The sequence below is a fragment of the Polyergus mexicanus genome, unplaced genomic scaffold (genome assembly GCF_030449975.1).
Source record: "Polyergus mexicanus isolate NDT 795.1 unplaced genomic scaffold, iyPolMexi1.0 SCAF_12, whole genome shotgun sequence".
In the NCBI taxonomy this organism is placed as follows: Eukaryota; Metazoa; Arthropoda; class Insecta; order Hymenoptera; family Formicidae; genus Polyergus; species Polyergus mexicanus.
In genome coordinates, this window is record NW_027223332.1 from 5924881 (window position 1) to 5940681 (window position 15801).

General features: G+C 43.2%; 1 protein-coding gene across 3 annotated transcripts in view; it reads left to right on the forward strand.

Moving 5' to 3' along the window:
- Toy (twin of eyeless) overlaps positions 1–15801 on the forward strand; it is a 33968-nt gene that overhangs the window by 12601 nt on the left and 5566 nt on the right. For 2 of the 3 annotated variants that reach the window (XM_070304873.1, XM_070304875.1), the window contains 7 exons: positions 1408–1660; positions 2165–2345; positions 5534–5810; positions 7648–7812; positions 8204–8286; positions 12662–12888; positions 13138–13400. In XM_070304873.1, coding sequence (XP_070160974.1) covers positions 1408–1660; positions 2165–2345; positions 5534–5810; positions 7648–7812; positions 8204–8286; positions 12662–12888; positions 13138–13400 — 1449 coding nt within the window. The remainder of the gene's footprint in view (positions 1–1407; positions 1661–2164; positions 2346–5533; positions 5811–7647; positions 7813–8203; positions 8287–12661; positions 12889–13137; positions 13401–15801) is intronic. The other variant, XM_070304874.1, reaches the window with a different exon arrangement.

The following is a 15801-nucleotide window of genomic DNA, read 5'->3' on the forward strand; positions in this document are numbered from 1 at the left end:
CAACTTCAATTTCTCGCTCCTCGTTCTCTACTACTGTACTCCATATCCGTTATTTCTTTTACTCGAAGCTCGCTTAGAAAGATCCGGTTATAATGTGGAGATGGTTGAAGCTAAAAAAATTTTTTATGATAGGTATAGAATTATAGGCTAACGAACGAATGATTGCCAACCGATAGTAGCGGATAAAAAAAAAACATTTCTCGTAAAGACAGATTTATGGAAATTAATGGATCATCGGTATTTTTATTTCTCTCAGAATTTTAACTGCCACGTTTAAAAGCCTCATAAAATAATTTTGTTTTGAAATAAAAATAAATGTCATTAATTTAAAATTGTGAAGATTGTGTAATAATAAATGTTTCGATGATGCGTTCATAAAATATTAAAAATTACATTAAAAATTAGTTTCTCTGAATAGTTACCGTATCTCTGTGCTTGATATTTTTATATAGAATATCGAATGATCGCAAAGTGTGAAGTTTTATATCTTCTCGCGTCGGCGAAAACGAGGCACAACAAAAGTGGCGTAAGGACGGAAGAAAGCGGCTAGCGGAGGAAGAGCAAGCGAGAAAACCACTTTGCGTTGTTATACAAAGTGGTTTCGTACAGCGACGGAGGCGCCGCGGACCATCCAAGATTACATTCCAACTATTTCTTGTCGCTTTGCGCGATGCAAAGGCGGGAATTAATTAAATTCGTTAATTGCAAGATGCATTTAGCAACGCTGGCTCCCGTGCACCGTCACGATGACTTCTCGTTGGGAGAACTTCTCCTTTTTCTGACGATGCGCCATATGAATTTAACAAAGCGACAAGGAAAGCTGAGAGGGGTCTACTTTTGCACCGAGATACATATATAAAAAACAAAAGAGCTTTTGTTCACTATGAGATGTAATATCTTTTCAATTGATGCCTTCATTCACGTTATATCTTCTAAGCAAATCAATTTTCAATCTAATACATTGTAAGCTTTGTATCGCAAATATTACACAATTTCTCCTAGATAATTACTGAATTACACAATGCACTGTTACATTTGCCATTATCCCTTTGCATCGCAATTACTGTTGCCGCGATATCAGGCGCATATTTCCATTTCGACGCTTCCTCCGCGCGCGATGCACCGTACGCATTACATGTAACGCTCGTAATAAGGCACACGGCAGCGAATTAATCGGCGCGCAAGGGTCAAACTGATCTTCGTTACGTGACATCCGCTGGGCGTCGGAGTGTGTGATCGCGACGCAAACATCCCCCTTGGTGTTCAATCTGACGCTTCGGATTCGTGCGACAGGCGCTAATTAGACTAATAAGAACGTGTACGCGCGGCGCGCGTACTCTCTCCGCTGTTTACCAATCAGATGTTCTGGCGAAGTGACGTATACGTTGCGCGCGTTTTGATTCACAGAGGAAGACTTGATGCACGGGGGTGGTGCGGGTATTGGCGGGGGTTCTATGGTCGGACAGAACTCGATATTTGGGTGCTCGGCTGCAGGACACAGCGGGGTTAATCAGCTCGGCGGCGTTTATGTCAATGGCCGACCGTTGCCGGATTCTACGAGGCAGAAAATCGTCGAGCTGGCCCACAGCGGGGCCAGACCGTGCGATATATCGCGCATACTGCAGGTCAGCAACGGATGTGTTTCCAAGATTCTTGGCAGGTAAGCCACCCATATTGATCTCTGTTGCTCTTTCGAAATTATGAGTGAGGCCGTTCGAGGAATTAAATCGTTTTTGCGACACTTGAATAATAATGAAATGTATGATTGCCGTCTAAATTCAATTAATTAAATTCAATGGATATAGAAGACAACTGCTGCATTTTTTTCATGTAATGAAGCTACTTGATACATTTGTGACAAAATTTTCCTTTTATTTCTAATAATTTTATTTTGACGCTGAGATTTTAAAATAATTGGATATATGATAACAAGCAAATTTTACATTACATCTCAATTTTTCACGTTACATTTCCATGATCATCGCGTCACAATTCTCTCGCAGGAATTGCAGGATATTAATAAAGTTAGAGCTTTCACCCAATGATATACCCTTTTTATAAAATTTCTCACATTTTTTTTCAATAACCACACTATGTTCAAAAGGCTTGCCACGACGTAACCGTAACATGCATCAAGCGAAAATAACAATCTCCCCTTTCGCAGGTATTACGAGACTGGTTCGATCAAGCCACGGGCGATCGGTGGTAGTAAGCCACGGGTGGCGACAACACCCGTGGTCAACAAAATCGCCGACTACAAACGCGAATGTCCTTCGATCTTCGCCTGGGAAATTCGCGATCGACTTTTACAGGAGGGCGTATGCAATAACGACAATATACCCAGCGTAAGTAAAAATGTCGAATGTTGAGAAATTTGCTTAATCTAATCAAGACATGATAGTTAATTAATATAATAATTTTTTTTATATTAAATGTTTGATTTGAATAAATATCTCGGTGTGGTAGAATCGTATATTGAAATAAATATAGGGTAAGTTTAAGCGGACATATCGCGCAAATTCTAGTTTTTTAAGATTGCAAGCCACGACTCGCGTAGATTTATCGTACTTATCGCGACGCGTGCGAATAAATTTCCCGCTGTGTCGGCGTCATATTGGACCATTGATTGGACACGGTATAAGTTTACGCATAATCCGCCATCGACTTATCATGGCGCGCAGCCGGTCGGGTGTACTTACCCGTCGGATCCGGCCACTCGACCCTAATCAAAGTCTCGTCAATGCGATCGGCTGGGTGGGGTAATCGGTCCATTACGCGGACTTCGGCATTGTCCACCCTACCGAGCGCTGATCGCCCTTCTTCGAACTCGAAGAATCCTCTCCGGTCGTACGTCTATCCGTCTACCAAACATCCTGCCCAAACCCTGCCGAATCCCTTCTGCCGATCGACCTACGAGAATATTTCGCGCGGTCGATCGTCCTCGTCTGGCTTCTTCGAGAACACTCTCCCTCCCGGTAATACTCTCCCTATCGGGTACCGTCAGGAATACCGAGGGGGATGGCACGCGTACAAGTCGTTATCCATCGGCTCGTGGAGGAATCCCGCTCTTACCGGTGTGTTCCTAGGAACCAACGAATAAAGAAAGTTGGCGGGGGATATGTGGGAGGTTGCAGGGTGATCAATCAGAATGTCTAGCACGTGTCGTCCTGTCGTCGAGCATGTAATGCATCGGCCAGTAGCGACGTTACATTTGAAAGAACATCACTCTATAGTATATCTATCGCTTCACTGGATTTAATCTTTATCATACATTCTCTCTTTGCAAAATGACACAGATGCTGTTTTATTAATAACATTTTTGTAATTTTTAAGTTTTCTAAAATATATCTAAAATATATCTAAATATATCTGAAATCAATATACAAAATTTTCGAAATTATTAGTGGATAGAATAATTCTAAAATTCTTCTCGAACATTAACTAAAGATATGAGAAGAAGAAAATACGTTACTTGACTGACGGCAATTTTTTTCGATCGTTTCGATCCTCTCTCGAGTACTAGTGGATCGCTGGTAGCGTCGGCAGTGGCGTTGGCTGTTGTGGCTGGTACACATCGCGCCGAGGGTGATGCCGAGGGTGCGGCGGGGGTTAGTCGGCGGCGAGAGCGAACGGGAGCGGGTAGAATCAGGGTGAATGGGATCAGTTAAGCGTGTTGCACAATTATTCGTGTCCGGTCGCGCGTGTAATGGCCTGCATCGACGCTGCGGCTGTTGTGCGGCGAGAGTGGAGCGGTGCTGAGCGTACAGCCGGAATCTCTCTCTCTCTCTCTCTCTCTCGGTATCCAGGCTGGATAGACGGTCTGATGACGGAGAGCCTGGTCTGGGTTAGCCGGGGCTAACTCATCTCGAAACGTCGCTTCCGCTATCCGCCTGTTATTATCTCACGGCATCGAGACAAGCCGAGACGGCTGGAATTAGGTATGCTCGATGAGCTACAGGCATGGTAGATGTCGACCGATAAAATCATCGAGAATCAATATTTTGCAATACTCGAGTATACTCGAGGAATTGAATTCTCAAATGAAATCCTGCCTCTTCCCGAACCATTTAATCAATTTCGTCACGTTGTAGCGATCGTTATGTTAATAATTAAGAACATGTTCGGAAACTCCGACTCTTTACGATAGCGAATGCAATAATCAAAAATGTACGCAATAACCGGGCATAATCGAACCATCTGCGAAGTCAGGGTACTTCGTCTTTAATCCGGTTCCAATAGACGGCCGTGTCGCCTACTGTTCTAACGACGTTCTCTCGACGTCGCCCGGCCATTATTCCGTCGGTTTTAAGTCAAACTATGCGAGAAGGATCGGCTTTGCGCGCACTCATGCCGCTCTTGTCGAAATTCTCGGTCGACCTCATAATTAAGAAGCTCCGCTCGATATCCGACGTCCGTTGCATTAACGGCTGTGTACGTATATCTGGTGCATCAAGCTCAGTGCAGAAGGATCAGTGTAGAGAACGGATTTGGTGTGCGTATGGAGCGCGCCGAAGACCATTATGTGCAAGTCGAGAGTGCGATGCTTGGATCCCCATGTTATACGCGCGGGCTCGTTATAACTTTGGAGTTAGCCAGTGGTTCGGTCGCGGACGCAAGATGAAGACGATGACGACGACAACCGTGCTTGGATTGGGAGGGGACAAAGAGCCGTGGAGAGACCGTTTTATGTAATAATAATTGGATGGCGGTGTCCTTTCATCTGGATACGATCCCCGCTCCCATTCGCATCCCCCGACCGCGGAAGGACGAAAAAGAGGAAGAAGGATCCCGCGTGAGAGACGGCAAGGGAGCGGACAATCAGTGCACAGATACGACGACGGAAATGATTCTCGTGCGTCGACGAGTGGCTGCGGTCGCGAGAGTTTACAAAGAGTCGCGTCGCGGTCCGTTTCGCTTCTGTATCTCTCTTTTTCTTGATCCGTCGCAAGCGAATGACGGAGGTATCTTGTGCACAGGGATACATTGTCAGTCATTAGTGTTAAAAAATAGCGTAATTTTTTCTCTCTAAGAGATATTCTTTTTTCTTAAATTAAAAATGTCAAAAGTAAAAAAATTAGAAAAAAAGGTAATTTTTCATGGTTCCACAATTATACATCAGTGTTAGAATTATAAATAATTAAAAATTAAAAAGTATTTATGATTTCAATTTTATCCGTATCGTTAATTACATAAAAATAATTTAGAGAGGGGTATTTGTGCACCTAATATTAAAAAAAAATTATATCACATATACATATTAAAATTACATTTTTTTTTTAAATTTATGTAAAATTTAAAATAAATATTACTTTGCAATAATAATTTGCTTTTACTACATTTTTTATTTTAAGAGAATTAGAAACAATTATATGATATTTCTTAATTCATTTATAATCTTTATAAAAAAAATTTCAGTATAAGTAATTCAGTGAAAAGTATGAGATATTTTGCAGTTTCTCTCTGGCTCTGATATAGAATTAAATTAATAAATACGGATAATTGATTTTTACCGAAAATTTCTTTTTCTTCGCAGGTGTCGTCCATTAACAGGGTACTCAGGAACCTGGCCTCGCAGAAGGAGCAACAGGCGGCCGCGGTGCAAGCGCATCAGGGCGCAGAAAGCGTCTATGATAAGCTGAGAATGTTTAACGGGCAGGCAGCAGGTTGGCCGCCAGCGTGGTATTCGGCGACACCTTCCCATCATCCCTTGGCCACGGGAATTCCAACGGCGGCAACTCCTGGATCCGGCCAGACTCTCTTGCCCGGTAGTCAACTTCACGGGCGCGATGATTCTTTGCTGAAGCGAAGCGGTAAGTTCTCACTTACTTTGCATCTATCGTAATAAAATGTAGAAATACTAAGATTGGTTGTTAACTGGGTGTTGTAGCTATCATCTTAGCAATTACCCAGCATTCATTAATTTATTTAGGCAAACTTTTGAAAATATTTGCTTTTAAAATATATACGATCTCAACTTTAGAGATATCCTCGAATTACTATATTATATCTTTTCTCGTGCATTATCTTATTCGAAGCTTGGGCGACTCTAAGTCCTTGACACCTCGTACAATGTACGTGTACATACGCGGTCGAGTAGGGAAAAGGGATCCGCCATACAACGCTATATAAGTCTAATAGGATCAGGCCTGCGGCTCGGTTCTTATAGCCAGAATCAGTCCGCGAATGACAAATCCAGATACCGGTCCCTCTCAATAGGTAGATTACGTGAATTGCGGTAAAGTGACAGATAGAAAAGTACTTTCATTGCGAACGTATTTTCCGCGCACTCGAAAGTGTTTCTAAAATCATTTCAAGATATGAGATTTTCTTCAAATATCAATAAATAAATTTAAATTAGAATAGTATCAAACTTTATCTTTGTGGATTAATCAGAGATGACACGTTTAGATTTATTAATACATTAATTATAATATTAGAACCAACGCAAATAAATAAAGACAAATGTGACAAAAATACATAATCTTTAAATTTATATTAAATTTATATTAATAAAACGCCTCGAACACAATACTTGTAAATAATGGTTTATACTTCACGTTATACATTCGTTAAATGCCGTTGAGGGCACACTCGAATGCACAGGAATGCATCGAACAGTCGATCGCTGCCACTTTGGCCGGAACGGGCGCGTTAAGCGACCGGATCGTAGAGAGCATCGGATAATCTCCTCTCTTTCTTCGCCGGGCGTGCGTCGTCACCTAGAAAATTAAAGCCAACGATCCGTCTGCAGCGGACCGCCGAGGATCGTTCCCGGTCTGGTCGTTACTCGCAGGGATATTCGCGAGGAGGTGGGTGGGTTCCACGGAAAGAAGGCGAACGGGGGCAGACGGTTAGGGTGATAAGGCAGGCAGAATGAAAGGGAGAGGGGAAAGGGGAAGAGAAAGAGAAAGACAGATAGAGGCGTATTTGGGGTGCCGGTATTTCTAGTTGAGGGGGTTTCGTCGGGTCGAGTCCAATTGGGGGTTGCGCGGGGGTTGAGATGAGCGAACGAGAAAGCGAGCAGCTGACGAACGAACAGTATATATATATATATATATATATATATATATATATATATATATATACATATATACACATACCTATATACGCGAGCGTAAGGGCGTACGTATATATGTACATCTCTCCATCGCGCGATATGGAGGGACGAATACGGACAGAGTAGAGGTACGGAGAGACGCCCGGGAAGGTATCGAGAGGAATGGAAAGAGACGAGGGTGCGATGCGCAGAGGCGGAAAGTAATCGCGGCCCACAGGGCTTGACGAGGGGCTACGTTCGCGCGCGCACGAACCGACGCACCAACACGAGACGCGACCTCGAAGACCGGTCGCATACGCATGGACGCGCGACGGTATCTAGGAATCTCAAGAACGCCGGATCGTGTTACAAGATCGGCCGATGATCGACTAAATAGTGGAACCTCTTAATTAGATCGCAATGTTTCTTATAATGGGAGAAAAATGTCCAAGATTTTTTGATCATCTGTGTGAATGCGATTAATAATTATATGTAATAATATGTCTGTGAAACGGATCAATATTAATTTAATTATAATCGCAAATGAGAGAAAGATATTTAAGACTAATGAAACAATAGATTAAAATAGAAACAATTAATTCTTGTTCCAGATACCGGTTCTTTATTGTCGCATCAGCAGGAGACAACTTCGGACGGTAATTCGGAGCACAATTCCTCCGGAGATGAGGACTCGCAGGTGCGGCTGAGGCTGAAAAGGAAATTGCAGCGTAACCGAACTTCCTTCTCTAACGAGCAGATAGACAGCCTCGAGAAAGGTTAGTACAAAATCCAATCAGAAAGTTATCAATCTTGACAATCTGTTCGTGTCATTGTATACGGTTTCCCATAAATCATGTGTCTCTTTGCGAATTCTTTGTTTCATTTGATCGTTGTTTTTTTTTTTTTTTAATTTAATTAAACGTAATACTTGTAAGTCAATTTCTTAGTCCGCAGTCTCCATACTGAAGCTTCAAACTATAACTTTGTTATATATTCGTTCGCAACACAAAGTCGATGTCTCAACGTCAAGATTTTAGTCTTCTCAGTACGGTCTCTGGTATTCGTCGGTTGAGAGAAAATGCGCGATGGCCGGCAAGCTCCGTGTATAATTACTGCCGACGATGCGGCTAAATAACGAGCACTTGTTGCAAACTGGTTTCATTTCAGAATTCGAGCGGACACATTACCCGGACGTGTTTGCACGGGAGCGTCTCGCCGAGAAGATCGGATTACCTGAGGCACGTATCCAGGTGAGTGTGAATGTGCGAATGCGGCGTGTATGCGCTTCCTCCACCGACACTCGCTCCACCCAACTATCCCTCTCTCTGCAACCCCTACATCTTCTCTCTCTCCTCTCTGTCTCGTTTTCCCCGCGGCTGCGTCTTTCTCTCTTCTTATTCCGTCCGTTCCTCCCAGGAGGGTCGACTGGCGTAAGTGCGGCGACGCCCTTTCATTAAACGCTTTTAACGTGTGACCACGTGGTTGTACGTGAAGAACGTTAAATACCTCCGACGGTAAGCTTGGAGCTGCTCGTGAGACTCCCAATGGGATTTCGTCACCTCTTTCGCTCGCTACTTCGCCATCATTTATAAATTCTTATAGGCAATTCACATGCACTCATTACTTTTCCCATCGATTAGTGCGATAGACAATCACACGATTTTATCTATTTATTAAAATTTAGTTCAGAAAGATGCTAGAATGGTATATATGTTTCTTAAACGGTGCATTAATTAATTAATAATAATAAGTATCTCATTGTGTTACGTTCTATATTTCTATTCTCTATATCCGATCCTAAAAATATATTTTTCGATGAATTATAATTTGATAAACGACAAAAATATGGAAACACGAACCTAAATGCTCTATTGAATGCAACATCGTGAGAAGATAGTTAAATGTCGGTCAACGTTCTGAAGAAGTTGGAAAGTCAACGACAAATTCGAAGAATCTTTGATTGCATTGGAAAAGTCAAGAATCACGAAGAACGAGAGAGATAAAGTCTCGATAGATCGGAGAGAATCACATTCATTTAAATTATAAAATCAGGAAAACTCGTGAAACTTTAGTTCGTATTTAAAGGAAGCGGTGAAGACTGCAATGATTCCTTGTTTGTATCTTTTCCGCAAATTTTTCATCGCTTTTCTTCTTTCATCACGAGGCGACATTCACATTCATATGATATGACAAACAAAAACTACGCGATTGACACGTTTCAATTTCCTGTGATATAAATACAGAACTAAACAGTCCAAGAATTCAAGATATTTCTGAAAAAAAAAAAAAAAAACATTCGGATATTTGAAATCTTAAGACGCCTTTACTTATGTCTTCACAATGTTTTTTTATATTTTTTAAATGCTTGTCGACTTTTAATCGTTCGAGTCAATCGGTTACATTATCAGTTCTATTTTAATCTGTTACGTTGTTAATATAAATAATTTGACAGCTGCATCGCAATTCTGCTAGTTAAAATTATTGTACATTCTCGTCTGTTATATATAATAACCTATTCTAAACAATTATTAGAAACATCGAAATATCGTTATTTTCAATGCCATTAATTGAATATTATGTATGCAAATATTTGCACAATATTTGTTGACACTTTCTGCTATTTAACAATTTCCATTTTAATAATATCCCTTTTACTTTTTAATCACAAGGGAGATGCAAAATACCATGTTGCATTAATTACAATTATAATATCAACATTTTGAGCTGTTAATATATACGTAGCCTTATCGAATATTGTTTGACCGCGCTCACCCTCCTCTCACCCGCCTCTCTCACCTGGACCGTCGCGATGAAGAGACGGGAGGGTCGGCGAAGTGGCCGATGGGGTTTGGTGCGGTGGTAGTAACCGGGCGCGCTGAGCGTTATGTGGACGTACAAACAGTGCAAGACCATGTTGACGCATGTTTTCAAGCCTCGTTGGCTGGTATTGATCTTGCTAAGTGCAGGAAACCGGGAGTTCCGGCGCGAGAGGGAAAAGGAGAAGTTCGACGAGGAAAAGAGGGAGAGGAAAGAGAGAGAGAGAGAGAGAGAGAGAGGAATAGAGAGAATGAAGGAAGACCGAGTGAAACCGAGGGGAACCGAAAGAGGGAGAATAGAAAAAGATAGTCGAGCAAAGAGGGTAAAAAGAGGAGAATCGCGAGGATCGCCGAGTTAGACCGATCGTTGCGGACGATCCTCGAATGGCATGTGAAAGACGAAGAGTGAAATGCCGGCACTCCGATGGAACACAAAACGTAACGCGCGTCGCGGCTTGGTGCGGCATGGCGCGGCATGTAAACGCAACCCGCCCGAGCCGCGAGGGATCGCGCGGAAGGCCTAAGAGGGTTCTCGGACGCAACCATGGCAACGTCGGGTCCCGAGGGAGGTCGCCCTCCGATTGGCCCTCGGTTTTCCATCTATATACCCCGACCATGGCCACGTCGTGCCGCTGGCACGTCCGTCGCCGGCCGATTATCGTCCTCGGCGTTCCCTAAGTCGACTCGTGCGAGCGCGATGGCCGATACGCTACATGAGGATTAAGCGGGATTTTTCTTCGATGTATGCTTTCGCGGGCGCTAAGTAAAAACAAGCGCAAAAAATAAAGCATAAAGTCATTAGGACATTAGGTGTTGCGGAATCTGCCGTTAGAATCGCCGCGAGTACTTTCTTTCGGAGGGGAAAAGGAAATGTTTGTTTTCAACTCGTTTATATCCTTTTCTTAGATCGAAATGAGATATTTCGCGGAACCCACGTGACGTGACGTCGTATGCTCCATTAATTTCCTAAAGCACGGGCGAGACGTGCAAAGAAACGAATTTCTTGCGCTACCAGTTGGCGCATCGTGAATATGCTCAAGGTCGAAGGGTTCCAAAGTCGGAAACCGGCGTCGAGAACCGGTCTCCGCTACATTTCGGCCATTGACGATGCTCGGAGGAGAGATCGTGCTCTTTGAGTAACACCGAGCATGTTCGGATCACAGACTTTCGCACGGATCGATTCGGACGAGTTTTCGGAATGAGGGAGGATGAGTTTACGAGGGACGATGGTATTGGACGGAAGGAACCCGCTGCGGGCGAATAGCAGATATTTGACGGTGGGATGGTCGAACACGATTTGCTGCGCCAACGGGAGGACAGGAGGATGAAATTTATTTTTTGATTCAATCCAGGACCCTCGTCATGCTCGGTGTTATACGTGAGATTGCGAAAGGCTTGTATTTCTACGTTGATGGTATTTCTTTCCGTTGTGAAAAACATCCCCCTTTTTTCCGTATCGCACACGCGGTAATTCGTTACACCAAAATCGACAAGAATGGAAATTGCCGTTATTGCTTTGTCCTCTATTTTTAACCGTGCACAGTAGCATGCAAAAACATGTAAATTTCTCTTTCGAAAACTTGCCTCGGTTGTATTAAATATAATTTATTAGAATCGCGGGTTTTTCTCTCTCTCTTCTTCGATTGATGATCAATTCGTTTGATTGCATGAAAGTTATACGATATTCGCCAATTTAATGCAATAATTATTGTATAAAAGAATTGCGACAATAAAGTTTGTGATAAAAAAGTAAAGTCTAAATCATAGATAATGATATCAAAATAAGTTTGTTGCACGTAAAAACGATTCAAAAGCATAGCGAATTAACTGTCCGCCCGTAAAATTGATGCGATCGAATAACCAACTGCTGCAGTGTATATGTAAAAAAAAAAAAATCTTACGAAAAAGTCAAATGCACGGTTCATGGATTGTTCTAAGCGCCGACGAGGGAAAACCTATATATCGAAGGGGACAAATCCTCTTATCGCTGAAGAGAATCACAAAAAAATCAGAAAATCCGTGCAGGCGTTGCAAGGAACTTAAGTCTTGATTTATTTTATAAGCTTGCGTCGTATCATTTAAGATATCACATATAATAAAGGGACAATTATTGATGGCATCATTAATTCTTTACTATTTTTATTATTTTAACACAAACGCATTTATATAATTTTCTGACGCGCGTGCTCTTTACTTTCTTTTAATTATAATTCTACAAAGAGATAAGAGAAGTCGATGGGATATAAAAGTTAAAGTTAATCGACGTTTTAAAGATCTAATAACATTGAAGATAGAAATAATGGAGAGACTTTTTTCTAATCGATACAATTAGTACGGGACTCACGCGATTACCACTGTGTGTTATCTAGTATTATTTTTTCTCGAATACCGAATTTGATGCGGTTTGTAATACAATCAAACGCATGAAAAAAGACACGTATAAGTGCGCGAAGGGATGATAGATAAAAAACATGTAGAAAGAATGAGAACGATGATGAACGGAAAGGGACTAAACGTAAATCAATTTCCTATCTAGATTTCGCGCTACCTCGAAAAGTCCATGAGAGGCTCATAGACAAAAAAAAACAAATAAGAGAGAGAGAGAGAGAGAGAGAAGGAGAGAGCGAGAGACGGCAGGATGGTTGAGGGAGGATGCGAGGGTGTTCTCTCCGGAGAGGAAGCAGAAGAGAATCGTGAAGCGTGAATGAGCGCGAACGAGTGCGGATGATGCGAAATAACGTGTCGGCGGCGCCGAGTGTGCGGCTGCACACTTATCATGACAAAGGCAACGTCATTGTGTCGGTTGCAGGTGTGGTTCAGTAATCGCAGGGCAAAGTGGCGTCGAGAGGAGAAATTGCGGAACCAGAGAAGAGCGGCCGTCGATCAGGTGGTGGCTGGCGGTAGCGGCGGAGGTAGCAGCGGCGCCGCGCCTCCCGCGGCCACCCCCGCAACACCACGATTGCCCTTAAACGCCGGATTCAACGCCATGTACTCGTCGATACCGCAACCAATCGCCACTATGCCCGACACGTATAGGTAGGAGAATTTCGATAAAATTGTTTCACAAATACAAAAATTCTACGCAAGAATAAATATCGGACACTTTCGATGACTCGGTCAATAATTTTTATGATATTTATTGTCTTGTGCAAATTGAAATTCCGTTAAATTTTTTTCGCAAAAAAAAGTTCCTTTCTCTGAAAATGTTAACTCTAAATTGTAGTAACTCATCATTACTGTATGCCGATATGTCGATAAGTGTTGTTTTTCTTTTTTTACCCGTAGCTCTATGTCAAGCAGCTTGGGCGGATCAATGGGTGGAAGCTGTCTTCAGCAACGCGCCGAAGGCTATCCGGCGTACGTATTTCACGAGCCTCTTCACTCGCTTACGCAGTCCTATTCTCACGCGCATAGCGCGGCCGCGGCCGCGCACTCGCAACCCCATCGTGGTATCCCGACGTCTCACGGCGGCACCCCCGCAACGCCGGGGGGACAACCTACCGGACCAGGTGGTGCACCTTATCAACCGACGACCTCGACCGCGACCGGTGAGTTCTCGACTAATTACTTCTGTTCCCCTTACTTTCAAGGTTACTTATAGAATAATATAAATATAAAATATAATATTGTTTGCGACAAGGAGCGATTAATGTTTATCCAACTTAGCAGATGTATAGGATGTCCCAAAACATCGATATATCGATGGCAAACAAAATCATGATTAAAGAATATTTTTATCTAACAATAAGGCGATATTCTCAATTGAATCTTGGAAAAATATATTTTCTTCTTAACGAAATTTTCTTCTATTCGAAGGACTTAAATTCGTTTGACTATCTTTTATTCATTTTGTCACAGTTCTTTTAATTTGCTTAAAATCTTACATTGTAATTTAGTAAAAGTACTAGAACTTATTTATATATGAACTGACTGAATATTTGCTGCTTTTCTTTTTTTAACTTTCCAATTGCTTAAATTATATATCTTTCGGTTATATTTATATTAGATTATTTGAAAATTTTCCATGTTGGACGTTCGCGAGAGAACACGATACATACAAAGACGAGAGAGCGATAACAAAACGAACGAATCCGCGCCGAAAACCAATAGAGGTTTTCGTTTCCAATTTTCGCTTGGCACAGGCGCTGTTTCTTTCCCATGTTCTAGTCGGCTCAAAGCGCGAAATAAAGCGTCGGGAATTACCTGGGAGCACCTCTTCGCACGCAATCTACATAGTCTTGCTAACAGAAAGAGAGAGAGAGAAAGAGGTAGAAGAGAAGGATGAAAGAGCGAGTGGGCAACGGCGCGGTCGCGGCTCCACGCTCGCCCACGGAATTGTAAAAGGATTTGAAAACAAATCTCGCATGGCGCCGCTGGGCTGAATCGAAGAATGGGATGTTCGGCGGTTTTCCAACCCGGCCGATGTAGCTGGTGAATTTTCCATTTTCTCAACTCTCCTACCATCCCACCTTTTTACGTACGCTTGGCTCCTCCGCTCGGCTCTTTCTTTTCTCTCCCGACTCTCTTCCACTTTTTCCCTATTATCTCTTTTCTTCGTCTATCTCCATATTTCATCCCCTCGCTTCTCTCGTTTAGCAAAAGCCGCGGAGGGTCGCGCCTCCTCTCGCAACCTGCCCCGCCTCGTTCTCTCTCTTTCTCTCATCCCTTTCGTCTCCTACACCCTTTCACCCTCGAGGGGTGCGCTCACTCTTTCGTGTCTATCCGTCCCTCTCGTCACCCTCCGGGCCCCCTTTCGTCTCTTTCTCCGTTCTCTCTCTCTCTCTCTCTCTCTTGCTTCCTCTCCCTCCTGAGGATATACAGGGGGTGAACAGAGGATGTGGATGGGTTGGGTCTCGCCTCGGCTGGGCGAGCGCTCAATAACGTGCGAACCTAAAGGGGAGGAAATACGGGTTGCGCGGCGTATCTACAGGAACGGAGCGGAGCGCAAGCCGGAATGGTGGAATACTGCGAAACACGCGCGCAGTGTGTCCCACAGTCCCACCCCCGCTATCCCTCTCGCCGTTCCGCGCTCTTCTCTCGCCGCCTTTCTTCTTTTCCGCTCTTTCGCCCCCCCTCCCCTCCCCGCTTCCGTCGTTTTCTCACTATTCCTCTCAACCGCCGCACGTTCCCGCTCCTTACGTGCGGAACGAGCCGTGGGTTATCCATCATAATCGCTTTACGTGCACGAGCGCCGTAAGAACTTTCACCGCGCTCGTTAGCGCCGCGCGGTGTCCCGATGACTCTAACGGCGTCGTTTTCATAGCTAAGTAGCCGTCTCCCGGAATTAACGGGGTCCGACCGCGGAAACGAGCGTAATCGCGCGAGTTGTCTCGCAGCTGGCGGACACGGACGAGAGAACGAGAGATCACGGATATTCGATTAATCCTTTCCACCATCAAAGCGACAGCATTCGTCGGATATGAAGCTGAAAATGAAATTCTGGAGATTACTAAAATGCAATAGAATGTCTGCAAGATATCTGAGAATTCAGTCGCGCGATCAAGCAGAAGTTATTTCGAGACGTTCCGAATTAAACGTGTGGTTCCATGTTATATATCTGGTGTTGGGAATTAAATTTCAGAAGCGTATATAAATATTATAAATAACAAGACATCTTTCTTACTATAGAGTGCATCGTTATCAGTTCGCGTATCGATATTCACGACATGTTAATATTAAATAAGGTAGGTTATACGCGATTAACGTGTAATCATGGCATGCAATGCATGCATCCTCGTAAGGCTCGCCAAATTGCCTGTTTTGCATTTATGCCATAATTATAGCCTACGCGAGGAATGAAGTTACGACACGAGGTTGCATAGAGTGTAAATGTTTTCGCGGAAGTTTATATCGGATTAGATGCAGCTCGTTAAGGTGTTTAATTCAAATTGCAGAAGTGTACGAAGCTACTGTGCGCTATCATATCCGAATCCTATTTATGCATCCGTC